The sequence below is a fragment of the Capricornis sumatraensis genome, chromosome 4 (genome assembly GCF_032405125.1).
Source record: "Capricornis sumatraensis isolate serow.1 chromosome 4, serow.2, whole genome shotgun sequence".
NCBI lineage: Eukaryota > Metazoa > Chordata > Mammalia > Artiodactyla > Bovidae > Capricornis > Capricornis sumatraensis.
Genome location: NC_091072.1, coordinates 69585552 through 69607489, shown reverse-complemented (window position 1 = coordinate 69607489; position 21938 = coordinate 69585552). Strand labels below are relative to the sequence as shown.

General features: G+C 36.9%; 1 protein-coding gene across 2 annotated transcripts in view; it reads right to left on the bottom strand.

Annotated features, from left to right (window-relative positions):
• Positions 1-21938, bottom strand: part of VEZT (vezatin, adherens junctions transmembrane protein) — a 77470-nt gene that overhangs the window by 33463 nt on the left and 22069 nt on the right. Inside the window, exons 2-4 of one of the 2 annotated variants that reach the window (XM_068969975.1) lie at positions 11836-11970; positions 7333-7419; positions 2026-2201 (exon numbers count right to left, since the gene is read on the bottom strand). In XM_068969975.1, coding sequence (XP_068826076.1) covers positions 2026-2201; positions 7333-7419; positions 11836-11970 — 398 coding nt within the window. Of the gene's footprint in view, positions 1-2025; positions 2202-7332; positions 7420-11835; positions 11971-21938 lie in introns of those variants that run through there. The other variant, XM_068969976.1, reaches the window with a different exon arrangement.

Genomic DNA, 21938 nt, shown 5'->3' with positions numbered 1-21938 from the left:
GAAGGAAATGGCAACTCACTCCAGTATTCTTGCCTGGAGAATCCCAGGGACGGTGGAGCCTGATGGGCTGCCGTCTATGGGGTTGCACAGAGTCGGGCACGACTGAAGCGACTTAGCAGCAGCAGCAGCAAAATAGATAAAATGCTAGCTTCTCTATAAACTATGACTTTATAAAATATGACATTAAAAAAATAGCATGAAACAGTTAAAAAATATCTAGTACCACTATCTAGTTGCTAGATACCACAGTCTAAAGCTAATAAGTTTAGGTGATAGATATAAATAGGTGTCTTCTCAATAAACTTTTTTTAAAGATACATACTCTTTAACCTAAAAACAATTACAGATTTTAAAATCTGATTTTATAAATATAAAAGTAAAAAGCTTTAATTGTTACTAGTTTTTAATACTAAAAACCTTATTATCTATACTCTAATACAAAATAAAGAGTTAAAAAAATAACTAAAAATGTTTCATATTTTGAGATATTATGAGGTCTTTTTTCCTAAAATCAGACTCTAATTATCTGTGCGAAAACATATAATATCTCAACAAACTATAAGCATTTTTCCAATTAGAAATAATATATACTTCGTGAGTAATTCCTTTGAATAAAGTCATCTAATTTTAAGTTGTTATCATTACAATTCTGGAATATACATATTTACTGAAGACCATAATATGGAGAAGCTTTGTACTTTTATACTGCTTTAAGTGAAATCAAAATACGTATGATATTTTTAAATTTAGGCCAATTACAAACTTCTTTCAAGCAGTGAAGGCTCTGATGAAAAAGTTTACGTATAAGAAGGCAAAGACAGGGGAGTTATATCTAAGGATATCCAAGAAACATCATTATTAACACTTGAAGATAGTTACAGTCAAATTATAAAGAAAATAACATATAAGAATATTTAATAAATATTTGTCTGCCAAAATCTCCCTTGGAATTCTTTACTGTTAGGCAATATTGGTAATATCATAGCAAAATCTCATCATATACTTTTATATTCTTATAGCAAACCTAGAAAGGATTTATAGGCCTCAGACTTGCTTAATTACCTTTGTAGTCAAAGGAATACAAAGTTGTAAAATTCTGAAAACCTATGATTCCTTTTAGCAGCTCCCTAAGTTCTTAAATTTTTAAATGGTAAGATGCTGTACTCTTCATTATGACAGTATCTGAGTAACTACACATTTGGAAAACACTATACATGGCTGCTGCTGCTGCTAAGTCGCTTCAGTCGTGTCCGACTCTGTGTGACCCCATAGACTACTTGTTACAGAATGAAGCATTTGTCAACATGACAGGAAAGACAGATAAATTCAGAACACTGAGGCCAATGAATGTAACTACCCATATAACTTCAACAGTTTGAGCAATAATTTAGTTCATTTAATAAACTCATACTTTAATAGAAAGAGGATATTAACAGCTCTGAATGTACAATTCCTTGTTACTATACATATATATTTCTTTTTAAATGGATGATGGCCCAGGACTTGTGCATTAAACACAAATACTTCAAGTGGTTGACAAGTTTTACGACAATATGAATTATCTATGTTCTTTATAATCTCATCTCACCTAACAAAGGAGGAATCGAGTGTTTATCTCCATGTCTCATACTCTCCTGGGTGTCTCTACAATGTAATTATTATATAATCTATTAAGGGTAAAGAAACATGAAGAACTGGCCAGGACTTCATGCAAACATGTATATAAGAGAGACTCTTTTTTGGCATATGTTAATCCTGCTTGTTGGGCTGTTATACACAGAACTAATTACACTGAGTTGCAAGCACATAATAGTCAAACTGGATGTTTTTTCCCACTTTCATTTTAAATAGTATTTAGTTAGAAGGTATCCTTTTTAAAAGAAAAAAAAAAAACCTCTGGCATATCATTATATTAATTACAATGCTAAAATGTTTATAATGCCTTTATAATGGAGAGGACGATGACGGATTTCCTCTGCTAATGCTCTAAATGTAAACAAAGGATAGATGTTTTCTGGACAGTACCAAATATTAGGGGTTGCCAGGGAGCAAAGTGTTGGAAGGTGTCCATTTTCCTGTTGTTGAGGTTGCCCTGCAGACAGGATACTGGGATCAAGCAGCTCAATCAGCTCCACATCCTCTTGTAACAGGACTTCCTGTTGCAGGATAGTATGAAGTGAATCGAGTCGGAATCCAATATCCTTGCCATTGAAAGACCGGAAGAGAGGTATTAATACACACATAATTTTGTATTAAATATTAAGCTTCTACCATGCTAATAAAATTAGAGGTGTTTATTTTCAGTATAGACTCCAAGAAGAAACAATAGTCAATCAATTTTCAGTATGATGTACAGGGTTATATTTTCACAGTAAATATGAAACAAACAAACAAAAAAAAAACAGAGGTAGACATCATTGAGCCATATATTGAGTGAAATATGTATTTTTTACAGATTAATAAACCTGTTAAGCCTAATTAATTAAATGGCTGCAAAACAACATGGAAAATATAATCCTCTAACAGATATGCTGTCCCTAGATACTCTAACAATATAGCCAACATCCAATAATAACATCAGCAGGATCAAGGCTTTCTAAAAATGAAACATTCAAATATTAAAAAAATATATCATTAAGGAATGTAACATAAAATGGCCCTAATGCGTGCATAGCATTTTATAGTTTACAAAATGCTTTCACATATACCAGCTCATTTTTTCCTCCCTCTTTCCCTTTTATCCATCTATCAAGCAATATCTCATAACATACCAGGCAACATGCTTAACACCAAAAACACAAAAAAATAAACAAGACATACAAGTCTTTACTCTTACAGAGTTCAGAGTTTAAAGGAGAGGGCTGAAAGGTAAGCAGTTACAATATAAAGTGCAGACAAGTATGACGAGGTATAACTAGGTTATTATGAAAACGGCATTGAGGGAATAAACCGGCAACAGAGAAAGTAAAAGAGCCTAAGCTTAAAGGATACACAAGAACTGACCAGATGAAAGAGTTGGAAGAATGGGATGAGACAGAATGAAAGCAAGCCTCTTCTAGTTTGGGGACCTTAAGTGACCAATATTAGTTTTAGGCAGAGTATACCTGGTGGAGAGATGAGAGATGAAGTAGCAATGTTAGAGCAGTTCTCACAGTAACCCTGTCACGTATATCATCATTTTCTGTCCATTCTATGGAGGAAAAATGAAGCTCAAAGAAACTACGTAACTTTCCAGAATTCTGATTTAAATCATATGTCTTTGGTAGTTAGTTGATTCTGCTTTCCTGAATATAGTCTTCTCTATCAGAAAATTTAAATTTTTATTTTGCATTTGATTCAAGAATAGAATCATCTTGTATGAAAAAAAATAAAAGATAATTTTCAATGGACAAGGCCTTTAGCAATCAAAGTAAAATCAGTTAGGCCTAGGGTTTCCTCTTCTTAGTTAATCATTCCCACACTAAAACTGTAGCCCGAGCTCATCATGAGGACTTAAGCAAGAAGGCAGTGATCCACATACTACAAGTACCTATCCTCTTGATCATGGGTTGTACACATCACTTTTAGAGAAGAGTATTTTTTAATATGAAGCCTATTTGGATGTATTTCTTATCAATAATAATAATAATAAAGCATCTCAGTGCAATGCTGATCTTCTGTTTAGCCCGATATAGATTTTAGCATCTACTGGTACACCCTGGACGTACCTCTGCAGCACTTCTATGGCTCATGTTTGAACTCCTGCGTCCTCTCTTTTACAACCCTAACATTAGGAGCTACTTGAGTTTTTGACATTCCATCCCACTTTCATAAACAGAGAACAGCACGACTTGCTTTATACTACTGTTAAAGGTGGGAAGGGGACACGGGCTGCAGAATATCAACAGCAGGTGGGCAATGGGAGGCAGGGAGGGCAGTGGGTGGAGCAGGGTAGCTTTTCAAGTAATCTTTGAAATAAATCTTCATGTAGTGGCCTTATAATTTGGTTTGGATTCTCCCATCAGACAGGACCATATTCAGATGGAAATATTAAAAATAAAACTTTTGCTACAAAAAACTTGAAAGCAGGCCTTTTATGAGACTTCTATGTACTTATATATGGGTAAGTTTAAAAGAAGCCTAATTAAATGAAGGCCAACACTGACAGAGAGGGGGAAGCTATTAACATGGATGGGAGCTATTCCTCTACACAGGCTCTCTTATGGACCTGCTGCTTCATCAGGAATTCACTTTCTTCAACACCACTCCTTGGCACCAGGTCTGGTTTGGGGATAAAGCCTCCCCCAAACCAGTGTGATCTGAGGTAGTATTGATAGTATTGGTGCTTGGTGCTGGGGGGGAAGTGTACTATGTGAACTTTGGCTTACCCTCAACAAGTCTTAGTGTCAAGACTAGTGCCTGGGTTTATAGCCTGGTCCCACAACTTAAGTAAGTTAATTTTTCTGTTCAGTTTCCTCATCTGCAAAGAGGATAATAATAGTATCCACTTCATAGGGTTGCTGCAAGGATTAAATAAGTCAGTATTTATAAACTGCTAAGAGTATCTGGTGCACAGTAAGCACTATGTAAGTGTTAGCTGTTAGTGTTGTTAGTACATATGAAATATTTAAAAGTACAGTAAAGAAAAGCATGTACAATATAAAAACTTACAGAACATAGCACACATAATTATTATAAGGTTGTTGTAGAAAAGAGATCCAACAGGCTGTAGTTTCTGAGAAAGGTCCTGAGGAAGAGCTAGAACTGCTTATTGGAAAGATTCCAATAATAGAAAAATGGAACACAATTCACAGTATAATAGTACATATATAGAGACTAGGCAAGGAATAAACAAAAAGGAATACTATACTGGGCTGGTACAATATTGGTGGATAAAACTGGAAAGGTAGATTAAGGCCAAATTATGCAAACACTTTCATGCCAGTCAAAGTGATGAACTGGACTTGACTTGATAGGTAGTAGGTATCTTTTTAGAAACTAAACAGGGAAACAGCATGAGAAGATAACTTAGGAAGAATACTGCCTGGATGGAACAAAGAATATGAGAAGCATTGCTAAAGAATAAAGAGATTTCTATTGTGGCCCCTAGGGATGAAGAAAACATATTCATGTGTCAATATACTTCAATGATCTTACACACTTTTAAATATATAGTGCTATTTAATTAAGCTGATGAGGATCAGGTGAGACAACTTCTGGGCAAGCACTTTATAGGCCAAAAAGTGCTTAGAGAGTGCCAATACCACTAGTATCATAGTTGCTATCATTTTTTTTTTTAGTCTTTAAGAAGAAAAGTACTATCTTAATCAAAGTGAACAATAATAAAATGTTCAGATATCATGGAGCAATTGCCAGTATCTTTATAAAAGGAAAGAGGGACTCATTCAGTATCTGTATAGCTAACAAAACTTTAAATATTTTATAATCAAGAGAAAAAAGTCAAGCAATTTCATGCCACATGCCAACTGGGCAATTCCTTATGTTATTACTTGTGAACTATTTCTCAGGTATGTACTTCCTAAAATTCTCCATAATCTAGGCACAAAAGAGATGCATACAAAAGCAGGCACTTTAAAGTGAAATATGACATGAAGCATGTGGCCAGTGACAAAGATCCAAGAATGAAAAGATCAGGACTGTGCACACTATGATTAAACCACAGAAAAATGTATATGCACCCACATATCTTACCACGGGGCTTCCCTCATGGCTCAGCAAAGAACGAGCCATGTAAAGAATCTGCCTGCAGTGCAGGAGACGCGGGTTCAATCCAGGGGTAGGGAAGATCCCCTGGACGAGACCATAGCAACCCACTCCAGAATTCTTACCAGGAGAACCCCATGGACAGAGGAGCCTGGTGGGCTACAGTCCAGGAGGTCGCAGAGAGTCAGACATGACTGACGAGACCAAGCACATACCTTACCACAGTCCTAGTATCACTGAAGAATGAAGATGGCTCCACCTGGATAGAGACAATATTCTACGTAGATGAAAAGATACTTCATTGACCTTCTCAAAACACCTACAGAGATGAACCCTAAACAGAGAACCTGCCCGAATGGATTGCTAAAAAGGTAATTTTAGTCAGTAAAAACAACACACAAACTAGAGAGGGCTACATTATAACGGAAAGAGCCTGGGCTTTGAAACCAGGAGACTTGAGTTGAAATTCTGACTCACTTTCTAGCTGAACATTTTTGAACAACTCTCTTAATGAGTATTCTTAACCAAACTGAAATATCTGAAGCTCAGGCTTTCCAAATGGTAAACCATACTGAACCTTACATAGTGTTTAGATTACCAAATCAAAATGTGAAAGCACTTTGTAAACATTCCTTATCAAAGGATAATTTACAAGAATAATAATTAAATTATCATCTTAAGGTCATAGGCCAGCAGAAGATTCTGAAATGTGCTTACTTGTGAGAGAATTTTATTTTTTTAAACTATACTACCTATTATTAATATTAGGATTTAAAAACATTGAGGCACTCCTTCTTGGGGCTCAGAGATCAAGCAAGTCTTTGGGAAATTCTCTGATTTATCAATCCCAGAAAACTAAATTTTATACATGAAGTTGTCAGAGAATGGTGGGCTTCCCTGGTGGCTCAGACGGCAAAGAGTCTGCCTGCGATGCAGGAGACCTGAGTTTGATTCCTAGGTTTGGAAGCTACCCTGGAGAAGGGCATGGCAACCCACTCCAGTATTCTTGCTTGGAGAATCCCCATGGACTGTAGCCCGCCAGGCTCCTCTGTCCATGGGGTAGCAAAGAGTCAGACACAACTGAGTGACTAAACACACAGCAAAGAGAATGGTAAATGAATGATAAATAAATTAGGGAGGAACCACACTCTTGATTTTGCCCAAACTTTGTAATCAAAGGCTGTGGAATAGAGACAATCAAGTTCCTAATGAAAAGAGGGAAGATCCCACTAATGGATCTATTTTCTAACTCAGTGTGAGGAATATCTGTCAGTGGAGGAAGATGGCAGCAGGACATGAATAATCTAACAAATAGGTCTTCAATAACTATCAGAATATCCTATTCTCAGTAGCTAACAACCTCTTAGAAGATCTATGAAATACTACTGAGTCCATATGCAAAGATATCCAGTTATTGAAGAATCTCCTTTTCCTTTTTCCTTAGGCAATACAAACTTTTTTAATACTTCATGAAGCAGATAATCTCCTTTTAGAGAACAGCCCAGAATTTCTAATTAAAATTAGTCACTGCCCAAATCAGTGGCAAAACAAATTTGGATTCATTGATTTTCTCATTGGAAAAAAAACTGGAGCCCTGAAAAGTAACCAAAAAGTGAAGTGAACACTTACCAACTTGTGAAGTAAGTCATCATTTTTATCGGACTGAGCCAAAATCCAACTCTTGATGGTTTCAGCCACTTTTAACGGGATGCCTTGCTGAAGGAGATGAATGACATTGTGCAAGATTATTAAACCGCACCTAAATATCAGAAAAACTTCAAATAACCTACTTCTAATTAATCACATTTTTTTTAAATCAGAAAAAGAAAGTTAAAATCATCTAGGCTGTATTATATGCTATATAATATGTTTTGCCAGTATATCTCTGTCTCCTTATTGATCCCGAATTTAATTGTGTATCAGAATCACCTGGAGATTTTAGCTAGGAACATACTCCCAGGCCCCCCCAACTAAATGTTCAGATTCAGTGAGTTTGGAATAAGACCTGGAAACCTTATCTTGAGTACACTATGTATTAATACTACCTATGTCAACATGATGATGATATGGGTATTTCAAAATGGAAACCAAGTGCTCCAAGTTCTCAAATATTAAGAACATTTCATTCTACAATATTAAAGAAGAAATTTAACAATTTTAGAATAACTATCTCATATTGAAATATATTATTGAATTAATCAAAAATTCAGTTTACCTTATTAGCTCATTTCCTGAGCAGGCCAGTAAATGGAGTTTACATTCACTGAGTGACTATAATATTCCAGGTACTGAAAAAGGGTTATGGGAACAAAGATGAATATACATAACTGCTGTTTTCAAGAACTTAGAAGAGACAGTATAAATAATTACAAACTAATGTAAAAGGAGTATGTCAAGGCTGTATATTGTCACCCTGCTTATTTAACTTATATGCAGAGTACATCATGAGAAACGCTGGGCTGGAAGAAGCACAAGCTGGAATCAAGATTGCCAGGAGAAATATCAATAACCTCAGATATGCAGACGACACCATCCTTACGGCAGAAAGTGAAGAGGAACTAAAAAGTTTCTTGATGAAAGTGAAAGAGGAGAGTGAAAAGGTTGGCTTAAAGCTCAACATTCAGAAAACGAAGATCATGGCATCTGGTCCCATCACTTCATGGCAAATAGATGGGGAAACAGTGTCAGACTTTATTTTTTTGGGCTCCAAAATCACTGCAGATGGTGACTGCAGCCATGAAATTAAAAGACGGTTACTCCTTGGAAGAAAATTTATGACCAACCTAGACAGTATATTCAAAAGCAGAGACATTACTTTGCCGACTAAGGTCCGTCTAGTCAAGGCTATGGTTTTTCCTGTGGTCATGTATGGATGTGAGAGTTGGACTGTGAAGTAGGCTGAGTGCTGAAGAATTGATGCTTTTGAAGTGTGGTGTTGGAGAAGACTCTTAAGAGTCCCTTGGACTGCAAGGAGATCCAACCAGTCCATTCTGAAGGAGATCAGTCCTGGGATTTCTTTGGAAGGAATGATGCTAAAGCTGAAACTGCAGTACTTTGGCCACCTCATGCGAAGAGTTGACTCATTGGAAAAGACTCTGATGCTGGGAGGGATTGGGGGCAGGAGGAGGAGGAGATGACAGAGGATGAGATGGCTGGATGGCATCAACGACCTGATGGACGTGAGTCTGAGTGAACTCCGGGAGTTGGACAGAGGGGCCTGGCATGCTGCAATTCATAGGGTAGCAAAGAGTTGGACACTGAGCGACTGAACTGAACTGAACTAAATGTAAAATCTGGGCTTCCCTGATAGCTCAGCTGGTAAAGGAGATCCTGGTTCAATTCCTGGGTCGGGAAGATCTGCTGGAGAAGGGATAGGCTACCTGCTCCAGTATTCTTGGGCTTCCCTTGTGGCTCAGCTGGTAAAGAATCTGCATTACAAGATTCTGTAATGCAGGAGACCTTGGTTCAATCCCTGTGTTGGGAAGATCCCCTGAAGCAAGGGAAAGGCTACCCACTCCAGTATTCTGGCCTAGAAAATTCCATGGACTGTATAGTCCATGGGGTCCCAAAGAGTCGGCCACGACTGAGCGACTTTCACACTTTCTTTCACAATGTAAAATCTGGAGAAGTGTAGGAGGAAGGAGGTCAAGAGGAGCTGACACTGGAGCTAAGCCCAGGCAAGGGACAAGGATGAGTACAGGAGGGAGTCCTGGAAGCTTATGCCATGCAGACGGTGGCAGCTACGAGTCTGGGCCGGCAAAGAGCCAAGGGAAGAACAGAAGAGCAATGAAGTTTAAAAGGCACACTGAGATAGATTTCAAAAGACTGTGGTCTTAACAGTTTTGAATTTATCCTATAGACTGTGAGGAGTCATGGAAGGTTAATACAAGGAAGCGAAACAATAAAAATTTGCATGTTAGAAAAATAAACGGCAACAAAGCAGTGGCTGTACTAGCAAGGAATGAGTGTAGCCAAGAAGCATAATTAGGAGGGTACATAATAGTACAGCTAAATAATGATAAAAGCTTGCACTAGGGTAGTAAAAACAGCAATAACTAAGAATTAGATTTTAGAAAGAAGTTGAAGTCACTTACTGACCAAATCAATGTCAGAGTGTGGGAAACTGTAAGATAAATTGAGAGGGTAGTAATTTGGGAATACAGAAAAATATTTTCTTTGTTTCAGGGGTGCTGAGAAAAAAAGCTCTGCTTTAGGCATGTTGAATATGAGTTTCCTGGAGCACAGGCAGATGGAAAAATCTAATAAGTATCTGGAACTCAGTGAAAATGGAGAATACACAAAACGCCAGTGAGGGCAAGAAAGTAGATGAGATAGCTCAGAGAAAAAGAGACCACACAGAGGATTGATGCTAAAACTTTACGGAAGGAATGTTTAAGAATAATCCCAGGAAAAGAAACCAGAAAAATATACAGAGAATGAATCCCAATACAGAATACTCAGTAAGTACCTAACAATCACATTTTTTTAAAAAAAAGTCTAAAAATGGTGACTTTCATCATGAACTCATACAGAAAATTTGCTTTCCAAAGGAAATAACTGGAACTTCATCACTTGAACAGAATCTGGGGGGCAATTCTAAAAATATATCCCCTAAGAAGGAACAAGAAATCTTTTTAAAAGTTTAGCTGCCCCAGATTTATATAAAAAAACATTAATTTTAGAGAGATGTACCTTATGCAGTTGAAATGTGTAACATGAAGATTAAATGAACTTTCTGGATATGTGGTAATTTTGAAAAACACCTTCTGGCTATGCTTTTAACTGCTCCTCAATTTCTGAGAGGATGAACTTTAAACTCTTATTTATTTATAAACTAGTAACAATATTTCTAAATGTAAAAATACTGTCATAAGTGAAAAGAATTAAACAGTTATAAGCCCAAGTTTACACACACACACACACACACACACACACACACATACACACACACACAAGGTCAATGTTCATCTCCAGCCCCAACACTATCCCTTGACCCATCCTTTGTCTTCTGTTGCCAAGTAATCTCAAATTCAAATTTTAATCTATGAATCATTTTTTAGATATATCTTTAGGTTTTGCTTTTAAAACTTTCCCCAGAAATATCTGTATTTGAAAGGAACAAGGAGAAGAAAGGGTTTAGGTGGGGAGGACCCTCAACACTGGTTCTGGTCTATGTGCACTCTCACTCCCTTAACTCCTTCCTTGTGAGAGTTAGCTAAAAAAAAAACCACCGTTTCCCTGGTGTTTATTCTGCTGTTGCATTTGGGTCCAGCTTGGTTACTTCACATTTTAGAGTTTTTTCCTAAGAAGAACAAAAGGAAAGATCCTTCCCTTTCTATCTTACAGAGTAAATGATTAACTGAAAACTTTAAAATCTTCCTCCCAAAAGTAACAGACTCCTATATTAAAACACTGATTAAACAAGAATGCTCAAGAAATGAGGTAATCTGGTTATATTTTTTTCTGTTAGAATTCTTTTTGTTAAAACTGAAATATACTGGAATATTTTCTTATTTTAGTAAATACAATAACAGAGCACAAATCAATTTAGTGAACCTAATTATTGGTGGCTTCTTCTAGTACCTCAGCCTCCCAATGCTGTATATCAACTATGAAATACTTACTATATAAAAATATATGATACTGCAGATACAAAAGGGCAGCAGAAATTGAGGTAAATATACTTACTCCATTATATATCTTTGAAATAATTTATTAAATATTAATTTGCTTTCTTTTTAAAAAAATCTAAAGAAAAAAATTCTAGTTATTGTAGGCATCCTGAAGTTGGGCTCCTATTAAGGTACTGACTTTTATTTTTTTGTTTTTTTTTTCCTGGTTCACTCTAAGTAACTTCGATATTTAAATAAGCAATATATTTTGATCCTCAATCATATTAATTTCAATTCATTATACAAATTAACCATGAGATAGTCCAAAATACCAAGGATTCATGTTTATCTAAACAGATACATACCACTGATGAAATAAAAATTAAAGTCTTAACCAGTGCAGGGGAAGAACATGGAGCTGCCAATAAGGTGTCTTATAGTAAGGATAAGGATAAAGGCAATTTAAATAATCAGTAAAAGACAAAAGATTGAGTCATAGAGAATGGAGATGCCTCCTTACTTTTGGCAGGGCTCTTGCAGGAGGCTTTTGCTGTCCCTCTGTCACTGTGCTTTTTTCTGCTTTTGGTGACAGAGAAGAACATACTTCAAAGTCTGTGTGTCCCAGATCCTGTAAGTACTGGTAAAGTGGAGAATTCTGAAAGAGATATAAAGTAAATTTCAAGATAATTACTACAGTTGACCTTTTAACAACATGGGTTTGAATGACAGGGCTCCACTTTAATGATTTTAAAAAATAAATACACACTACAGCACTATATATGGAGGGGTGGCTGAAGCCCAGCAAGAGGGACAGAGCGTAGGGAGGACTGACTGTGCAGTTATATGCGGGTGGGTGCCTCTAACCCCCCTATATTTCAAAGGTCAACTATTTTAAAAGTTTTAGAGACCAAATTCAACATTATGACAAGTAGGCCCAAACTGAATTATTTACACAATGCCACTTAACATTAAAAGAAAAAAAAAAATCAACAATTCAGCAGGGTTAACTCAAAAAAGGAAAAACTAAATAAAATAGACATTCTTTGAGTGCCAGCAAGAAAAAATAAATTTAGGAATACAAATAGATTTAAGCAATTTCTTTGTCCAAATTATTTGCAGTATTAGAATAAATCGCTTCAAAATAGCTAATCCTGGCTAAATATAGTGCCAAAAAGGACTCACAGTGAAAAATAGTTATAACTTGAAGCCAAGAAGCAATGATTATACTGTATCAATTATAAATTTATCATATAATCATACTGATTAAGTCAACCAGGCACAGATGAGTATTATGTATCATTTGTCAGCACTGAAAACAAACTTAAAACACCAAGAAAGTTACCAAAATAAGCTTACATACAAGCATATGGCAAATAAGAGGCAGTGTAGGTTAAGAACAAAAACTTTGGAGCTAGACTATTTGGATTTAGATCCCAACACTGCCTCCTACCAGCTTGGTAACCCACGGTGATTTATAATCTTTCTATGCTTGGGCTGTCTAATCTAAAAATAGGTATAATATTAATACCTAAACCATAGGGTTCTAGGACTAAACAAATATAAAGCATTTGGAGTAGTCCCTAGCACACAGAAATTGTTCCATTTACACCTCAACTTTATATAAGCTGTGTGCCAGAAGCAGGTTATGGAGTAGAACAAACAGAAACATCCTCATCACTACTGAATGAAAATCCATGGGACAATTCTAGATAAACGCTTTACCATCATTACTACTGTTATTCCCGTTTCATAGATGAGGAAAGATTCACTCACCTAGAGAAAGCAGGATAGGTCTCACTCCAAAGCTAATGCTCTGAAATATTGTGCTATATTACCTAAAGTTACAAACAGCCTCCTGTGTTTAGAAAAGAAGACACCAAAGAAGCTTACGTACAGTTTAGTACAGAGACATGAAGCAAATGAATAATTACAACAACGTACTGGTTGATATGGAAACAGAGGAGAGGCAGCTAAATGAGACCAATACTTTAAGGGAATATATCTTTGAATTTGGAAAATGAGGAAGAGTGGGAATTTGCTGGACTGGTAGCAATTCACCGGCTATTAATTTGAGAGAATAGGAAGATGAGTGCCTTCCTTTGAAGCTATGTTTAATCTCTTCTTTGAGAAAAATAGGCAAAGCATTTAAAAATAAGGAGAAAGAACTTATAGTCTCATCCTTAAATCAGACTTAAAATCTCTAGCGGCAGAAATGATTAATCTTTGTATTACCCCTAATGTATTTTCAAATATTGCCTTGCGTTATTCAATATGTATTTTCAAAGTGAACTGTGAATCCCATCTTGCTCTGCCCCTAGAATGGCAAAAGAACAAGAATACTAGTTTTTTTGGGCTGACCTTTAGAAAAGTTTACATACTTTAAAAAAAAAAAAAAAACCCAAACTTGTTTTTAAGACAGTAGAATCCTTTCTTCAAACGAATTCCCATGGGGAAGAACAATAAATAAAATGGATCAAAGTGGAGTTATTCTAATTCAAGGGTCATCAAACTTCTTTTATAAAGGCCAGATAGTAAACATTTTAGGCTCTGCAGGCCATATGGTCTCTGTCTCAACTAATCAAGTATGCTGCTGTAGTGTGAAAGCAGCCACACGATACACAGACCGATGAATGTGCTTATGTTCCGATAAAACTTTTATTTATGGAAATAGTGAACTTCTTATAGTTTTCATGTGTCACAAAATAACATTCTTTTGATATTTTCCCCAACCATTAAAAACGTAAAAACCACTCTTTGTTCACCAGCCATATAAAAATAGGCATCGAAGGAGTACAAATTGGCCCGGAGTTTATTGACTCCCTACTCAATCAAGATCATGAGGCACACTTCTGATTGCTAACTGTTGTCCGGGAAGGGGCTTAGTGGGTGGGGACCGGGCCAAATTTCTTTTTATTCAAACTGTAAGGCCCTACCTTACAGTAAACCAGCTGATGCTATGTCCAACACTGACTACAATGTCCCTTCCTTTTTCAGCTTATGTCACAGCTCACAAAATAACAAAATGAAGTATCTGTAACAGATTTTTAAAAAGTGATTACACAGAAGAGATACAATAAATACTCTGTTCTCCCTTTTTGTTTGCACATTAACTAAGAGCATACACCCTCAGTTTCGATAACCACAGACTGAACCACTATTTCATATTTCACAAAACAGCAACTATTAATTGTTTAGTAAACTCTGGCTTGCCAAGCCCATCACTGCTTTGTTTCATGGCTTTATGTAACTAAGCTTTTGGCAAAATTTCAGAGACCTCTGAAGATCTCTGTCACCTCTGGAGACAGGGGATGAAGGTAAAGCAGGTTTAGTAAAATGTTAATTCCAGTCACTGTCATATTTCATGTTTGTACTTCTCTCTTTTTGGCTGTTAATGCAAATCATATCACTTTCTAACACATATAAACAGACTATATGAACATTAAAGCTTTATTGATTATATTTATGATAGCATTCTGCACTGTAGCATTTATTTTACTGTTTTATTTGCACTTTTATGACTCAATAACCTTTGAGCCAAAAGAAAATTTAAAATTTAACCAATGATAACACACAAATGAAAAACAAACATCCTTTGGCTAACAAACTGAACATCAGCCAAGATGAACTGACCAAGATAGACCTTGTAAGACAAATTTTAAGAATGCAAAGGGATTTTTAGTAATTATTTTATATTAATTAAAAAAGTTTGGCAGATAAAATTACCTTTCTCTCTGAAACTACCAAATCATCTATGCACTAACTGAAAGATCTCAGACAGCCAAATTAAGACCAGTGATTTTCAAAAATTTTTGGTCTCGGGACTCCTTTCTAGTCTTAAAAATTATTAAAGGTCCCAGAGAGCTTTTGTTTATCTGGATGCCTAACAATATTTATCATATTAGAAATTTAAAACTAAAAAATTAAAATATTTATCAACTTACTTAAAATAATAATAAACCTATTATAATAGTCATGAAGCAATTTAAAACATTTTAACATGATTTTAATGACTTTTTTTCACAATGAAATAAATGTATTGAGAAAAGTGGATTGTTTTCTATTTTTGCAAATCTCTTATTAAAGTCTGGCACGACAGGAAGAAGTGGCTGGATTCTTATATCTGTTTCTGTACTGAATCAGCGGCAAGTTTTTATTTTGGATGAAGTATATAAGGAAAATCAGACCGTAAACAGATAGGCAGTTGGAAAGGGAGGAGTATTTCAAGTCTTCTCTGATAACTGTATTGTCAAACAATAGCCATATCAAAGTCTACAAGTGATAATTTTGAAAAGGTTTAACATGAAATATGAAACCATATTGGTGAGCTTTTCATATTTTGTACATGCAAGAGAGAATAATCTTGATCAACCAATATAAAATAAATTACTTTTTCTTTGACAGCAAGGTGACGCTCCATACTGCAACATCCTTAACCACTCTATTGGGAGGTTCGGGAGTATTAGACTTAAAAACAAATACACAGAAATTTCTGTGATTCATATAATGAGTATTATTATAGGTTGATTCAGCTTTAGAAAGGGACTTTTGTATGCGTGTGGAGGGTAAGGCAAAGTAGGTGGTGATAAATAATTTTCTTTGTTATAACTTTTTCCCTTGGTTCAAGGGAATAGAATCAAAATGTTTCAGTTGTTTTCTTGAAGAGAAATTATTAGCACTGGATTCAAACTACAATTTTGTAGTACTGAAGAATGTTACTGCTGCCAAAAGAAATAAGAGAAATCCCAGACACAGCATGTGGGAGCTTCTCCTCAGGAAATCCTTGTGGTTCACTATTCCTGTAAATTTTAGCTGACAGAAAACACACATCATAGCACCAGAAAGAATTTTGCTAAATGCAAAAATGCCAGAAGTCTTTGGTTGTGCTAAGACTGTTCTGATGGCTAAAATATACTTTTGTAAGAAAGTAAACATAAAATAAGACAGGAAATCCCAATATTTTTGCTAGCACTGCAATAAAATGATTCTTTAAGTCCCAGATTACCTGCATTTCATGCTCTCCCCAAGACAGGAGATCCCATGCCAATGGATATATAAAGTTTGAACAACTCATTTAACAAACTGTTTATTTTCTCCATGATTTATGGTGCATTATATAGAAGTGCCAGTACTATTACTGCTGATTTGCATTCTAAAAGATCAACTATGCAGAAATGGAGGTGATGTGTAAAATGCTCTTATTAATATGTTCTCTCTTTTAAACCGCTTTAAACCCTTACAGGTAGAGCAAGTTGTAATCTTTCATGTTCTAGCCCAGAAGGGGAAGAAGAGGCCAAATCCAGCAGAATTAGACAACTCATAATAATAAATACTAAAAATCCCCCCATGTGGCAGGTAATATGTAGGCACAGGTGAGAAAACAAAACAGGTTGATGTCTTTGCTAAAAAAGTTTCATTCTATGACACTTCTGATAAAACTATGGTACACTCGATACTTTCCAACCAAGTTGATGGTTTCAGGAAAACCCTCTCTTGGTCTCAGTTTCCTGAAGTACAAAGAATGCCATGAGGTTCTTAAACTTGTTCAGGTGGTAAAAGAAAACTCATGACATTCTTTGGGAAACAAGACAAAAAAGTGGTACATTATAATGTAGAATTTTGTGTTAACTCAAATGCCACTTTATCCTATGTAATCAGTCAAGTCTACAGTATGGAAATTCTACAGGTTAAATCACCCAGTTTCTTCAGCAACAAAAAAATGATAAAATAAAGGTAGAGGAGGTAAAGAAAACTGCTAAAGACTAAAGGGACATATCACCCACACGTGATGGAAGGATGTTAGGATCCTGGTTTGATTGTAAGAAGACATTTCTGAGATACCTGAGGCAATCCAAACATAGGTATTAGATGACACTAGGGAATTATTAATTTTTTAGATAATTGCATTGGAGTTAGCATTAAAAACCAGAGAGTGCTTATCTGTTAGAGATGTATACTGAAGCATTTATGGGTGAAATTAAGTAATGTCTGGGATTTGCTCTAAAATACTCCAAGAAAGATGAGGGTGGGAGGGGAACAGATGAGACAGTTTGGCAAAATGTTAACAGCTGCTCAAACTGAAGTTGGGTTATGGGCACACAGAACTTTCACTGTATTACTCTTCTTATGTATAATTTTAAAAGTTCATTATAAAAGTTTTAAAAAGTCAGATGCTAGGTTTTTCCAGAGTCTGGTATAAAAGATTTAAGAAAATGGCAAAAAAAATTCAAGTTATTATTTTAATCTAGGAAAAAGATAAGTTTATTAAATTTTAGAAAAGAATTCTCAAGTCTTTACAAACTTCCATATAATGGTACTGGTATTTTTAGTATCTACTGAAAGAGAATATAACAAAGTTCTCTCTAGCAACAAGATTTCAAGTTACCAGTCTTAGCAGAGGTACAAATAAATGGCTAACTACATGTCAATTATTCATATTTACTTTTCAAAAACTAATGTGAAGTTTGTGGGATAAAAAATTTTCATCTATGTGATTTCTGAAGCCATGTTTAGACAGTTAAATACAAAAACTCAATATATTCCTACGGAGCACGTAAGTAGATTTTGGCCTCATTCCCCAACTCTTATATTTGGCAATGTCTGAAGATAATTCAGGCAGTGGTAAGGAGATACCCCTCGTCCAAGGTAAGGAGCAGGAGCTGTGCTTTGCTGGAGCAGCCATGAAGAGATACCTCACGCCCAAGGTAAGAGAAACCCAAGTAAGATGGTAGGTATTGCAAGAGGGCATCAGAGGGCAGACACACTGACACCATACTCACAGAAAACTAGTCAATCTAATCACACTAGGACCACAGCCTTGTCTAACTCAATGAAACCAAGCCATGCCCGCGAGGAAACCCAAGACGGGCGGGTCATAGTGGAGAGGTCTGACAGAATGTGGTCCACTGGAGAAGGGAATGGCAAACCACTTCAGTATTCTTGTCTTGAGAACCCCATGAACAGTATGAAAATGCAAAATGATAGGATACTGAAAGAGGAACTCCCCAGGTCATTAGGTGCCCAATATGCTACTGGAGATCAGTGGAGAAACAACTCCAGAAAGAATGAAGGGATGGAGCCAAAGCAAAAACAATACCCAGTTGTGGATGTGACTGGTGATAGAACCAAGGTCCGATGCTGTAAAGAGCAATATCGCATAGGAACCTGGAATGTCAGGTCCATGAATCAAGGCAAATTGGAAGTGGTCAAACAAGAGATGGCAAGAGTGAATGCCGACATTCTAGGAATCAGCGAACTAAAATGGACTGGAATGTGTGAATTTAACTCAGATGACCATTACACCTACTACTGCGGGCAGGAATCCCTCAGAAGAAATGGAGTAGCCATCATGGTCAACAAAAGAGTCCGAAATCCAGGACTTGGATGCAATCTCAAAAACGACAGAATGATCTCTGTTCGTCTCCAAGGCAAATCATTCAATATCACAGTTATCCAAGTCTATGCCCCCAACCAGTAACGCTGAAGAAGCTGAAGTTGAACGGTTTTATGAAGACCTACAAGACCTTTTACAACTAACACCCAAAAAAGATGTCCTTTTCATTATAGGGGACTGGAATGCAAAAGTAGGAAGTCAAGAAACACCTGGAGTAACAGGCAAATTTGGCCTTGGAATGAGGAATGAAGCAGGGCAAAGACTAATAGAGTTTTGTCAAGAAAATGCACTGGTCATAGCAAACACCCTCTTCCAACAACACAAGAGAAGACTCTACACATGGACAGCACCAGATGGTCAACACTGAAATCACATTGATTGTATTCTTTGCAGCCAAAGATGGAGAAGCTCTATACAGTCAGCAAAAACAAGACCAGGAGTTGACTGTGGCTCAGATCATGAACTCCTTATTACCAAATTCAGACTCAAATTGAAGAAAGTAGGGAAAACCGCTAGACCATTTAGGTATGACCTAAATCAAATCCCTTATGATTATACAGTGGAAGTGAGAAATAGACTTAAGGGCCTAGATCTGATAGATAGAGTGCCTGACGAACTATGGAATGAGGTTTGTGACACTGTACAGGAGACAGGGATCAAGACCATCCCCATGGAAAAGAAATGCAAAAAAGCAAAATGGCTGTCTGGGGAGGCCTTACAAATAGCTGTGAAAAGAAGAGTGGCGAAAAGCAAAGGAGAAAAGGAAAGATATAAGCATCTGAATGCAGAGTTCCAGAGAATAGCAAGGAGAGATAAAAAAGCCTTCTTCAGCAATCAATGCAAAGAAATAGAGGAAAACAACAGATTGGGAAAGACTAGAGATCTCTTCAAAAATTAGAGATTCCAAGGGAACATTTCATGCAAAGATGGGCTTGATAAAGGACAGAAATGGTATGGACCTAACAGAAGCAGAAGATATTAAGAAGAGGTGGCAAGAATACACAGAAGAACTGTACAAAAAAGATCTTCATGACCAAGATAATCATGATGGTGTGATCACTCATCTAGAGCTAGACATCCTGGAATGTGAAGTCAAGTGGGCCTTAAGAAAGCATCACTACGAACAAAGCTAGTTGAGGTGATGGAATTCCAGATGAGCTATTTCAAATCCTGAAAGATGATGCTGTGAAAGTGCTGCACTCAATATGCCAGCACATTTGGAAAACTCATCAGTGGCCACAGGACTGGAAAAGGTCAGTTTTCATTCCAATCCCAAAGAAAGGCAATGCCAAAGAATGTTCAAACTACCACACAATTGCACGCATCTCACATGCTAGCAAAATAATGCTCAAAATTCTCCAAGTCAGGCTTCAACAGCACGTGAAACATGAACTTCCAGATGTTCAAGTTGGATTTAGAAAAGGCAGAGGAACCAGAGATATAATTGCCAACATCCTTTGGATCATCAAAAAAGCAAGAGAATTCCAGAAAAACATCTACTTCTGCTTTCCTGACTATGCCAAAGCCTTTGACTGTGTGGATCACAATAAACTGTGGAAAATTCTGAAAGAGATGGGACTGCCAGACCATTGACCTGCGTCTTGAGAAATCTGTATGCAGGTCAGGAAGCAACAGCTAGAATTGGGCATGGAACAACAGACTGGTTCCAAACAGGAAAAGGAGTACGTCAAGGCTGTATATTGTCACCCTGCTTATTTAACTTCTATGCAGAGTACATCATGAGAAACGCTGGGCTGGAAGAAACACAAGCTGGATTCAAGATTGCCAGGAGAAATATCAATAACCTCAGATATGCAGATGACACCACCCTTATGGCAGAAAGTGAAGAGGAACTAAAAAGCCTCTTGATGAAAGTGAAAGAGGAGAGTGAAAAAGTCGGCTTAAAGCTCAACATTCAGAAAACTAAGATCATGGCATCCGGTGCCATCACTTCATGGGAAATAGATGGGGAAACAGTGGAAACAGTGTCAGACTTTATTTTTCTGGGCTCCAAAATCACTGCAGATGGTGACTGCAGCCATGAAATTAAAAGACGCTTACTCCTTGGAAGAAAAGTTATGACCAACCTAGACAGTATATTCAAAAGCAGAGACATTACTTTGCCGACTAAGGTCTGTCTAGTCAAGGCTATGGTTTTTCCTGTGGTCATGTATGGATGTGAGAGTTGGACTGTGAAGTAGGCTGAGTGCTGAAGAATTGATGCTTTTGAACTGTGGTGTTGGAGAAGACTCTTGAGAGTCCCTTGGACTGCAAAGAGATCCAACCAGCCCATTCTGAAGGAGATCAGTCCTGGGATTTCTTTGGAGGGAAAGATGCTAAAGCTGAAACTCCAGTACTTTGGCCACCTCATGCGAAGAGTTGCCTCACTGGAAGAGACTCTGATGCTGGGAGGGATTGGAGGCAGGAGAAGAAGCGGACGACAGAGGATGAGATGGCTGGATGGCATCCCTGACTGATGGACATGAGTCTGAGTGAACTCCGGGAGATGGTGATGGACAGGGAGACGTGGCGTGCTGCAATTCATGGGGTCGCAAAGAATTGGACATGACTGAGCAACTGAACTGAACTGAAGTTAATTCTGGTTGTTATAACTGAGGGGATGAGCTTTACTGGCATCTAATGGAGAGAGATCAAGGCTATACTCAACATCTGACAACGCACAGGACGACCCCTACAAGTTATCCAGCCCAAACTGTCAACAGCGCCGAGGCTGAGAAACCCTGTTTTACAGTATAAGGAATCACAGTTTGAAAAAATTTCCCCCAAACATATAGCCCAGTAGCTGCTTTCATTATTTACCTTTTACTTTGGGAGCATGATAGATTCCAAAGCCAAAATGGAAAATTACTTTCCCATGACTTGCCATCCAAAAACCCAACAGGCTCTGTAACAGTGAAATGAGTTACCTTCAAAATAACTGCAGCAGAGTTAACACGTTAAAATTTCAACCAGTCACTAATACTGTGCAAAACCAAAATCATCACAGCACTTGGGTACATTTCGAGGCTATTTCTAAATGAACTTCTTATTCATCTACCTGAACTTTAATTTTCCAATGAAATAATTTCCTTATTAAAAAAATTCTGTTGGGGTCTCAACATAAGAAAAGAAAAAATATATCTGACTAATGAGGCCACATATGCAACAAGGAAATTTGGATATCTAAGTAAACTCACTTTCTTCCACAGATGGCATCTTACTAAGAAGTGGCT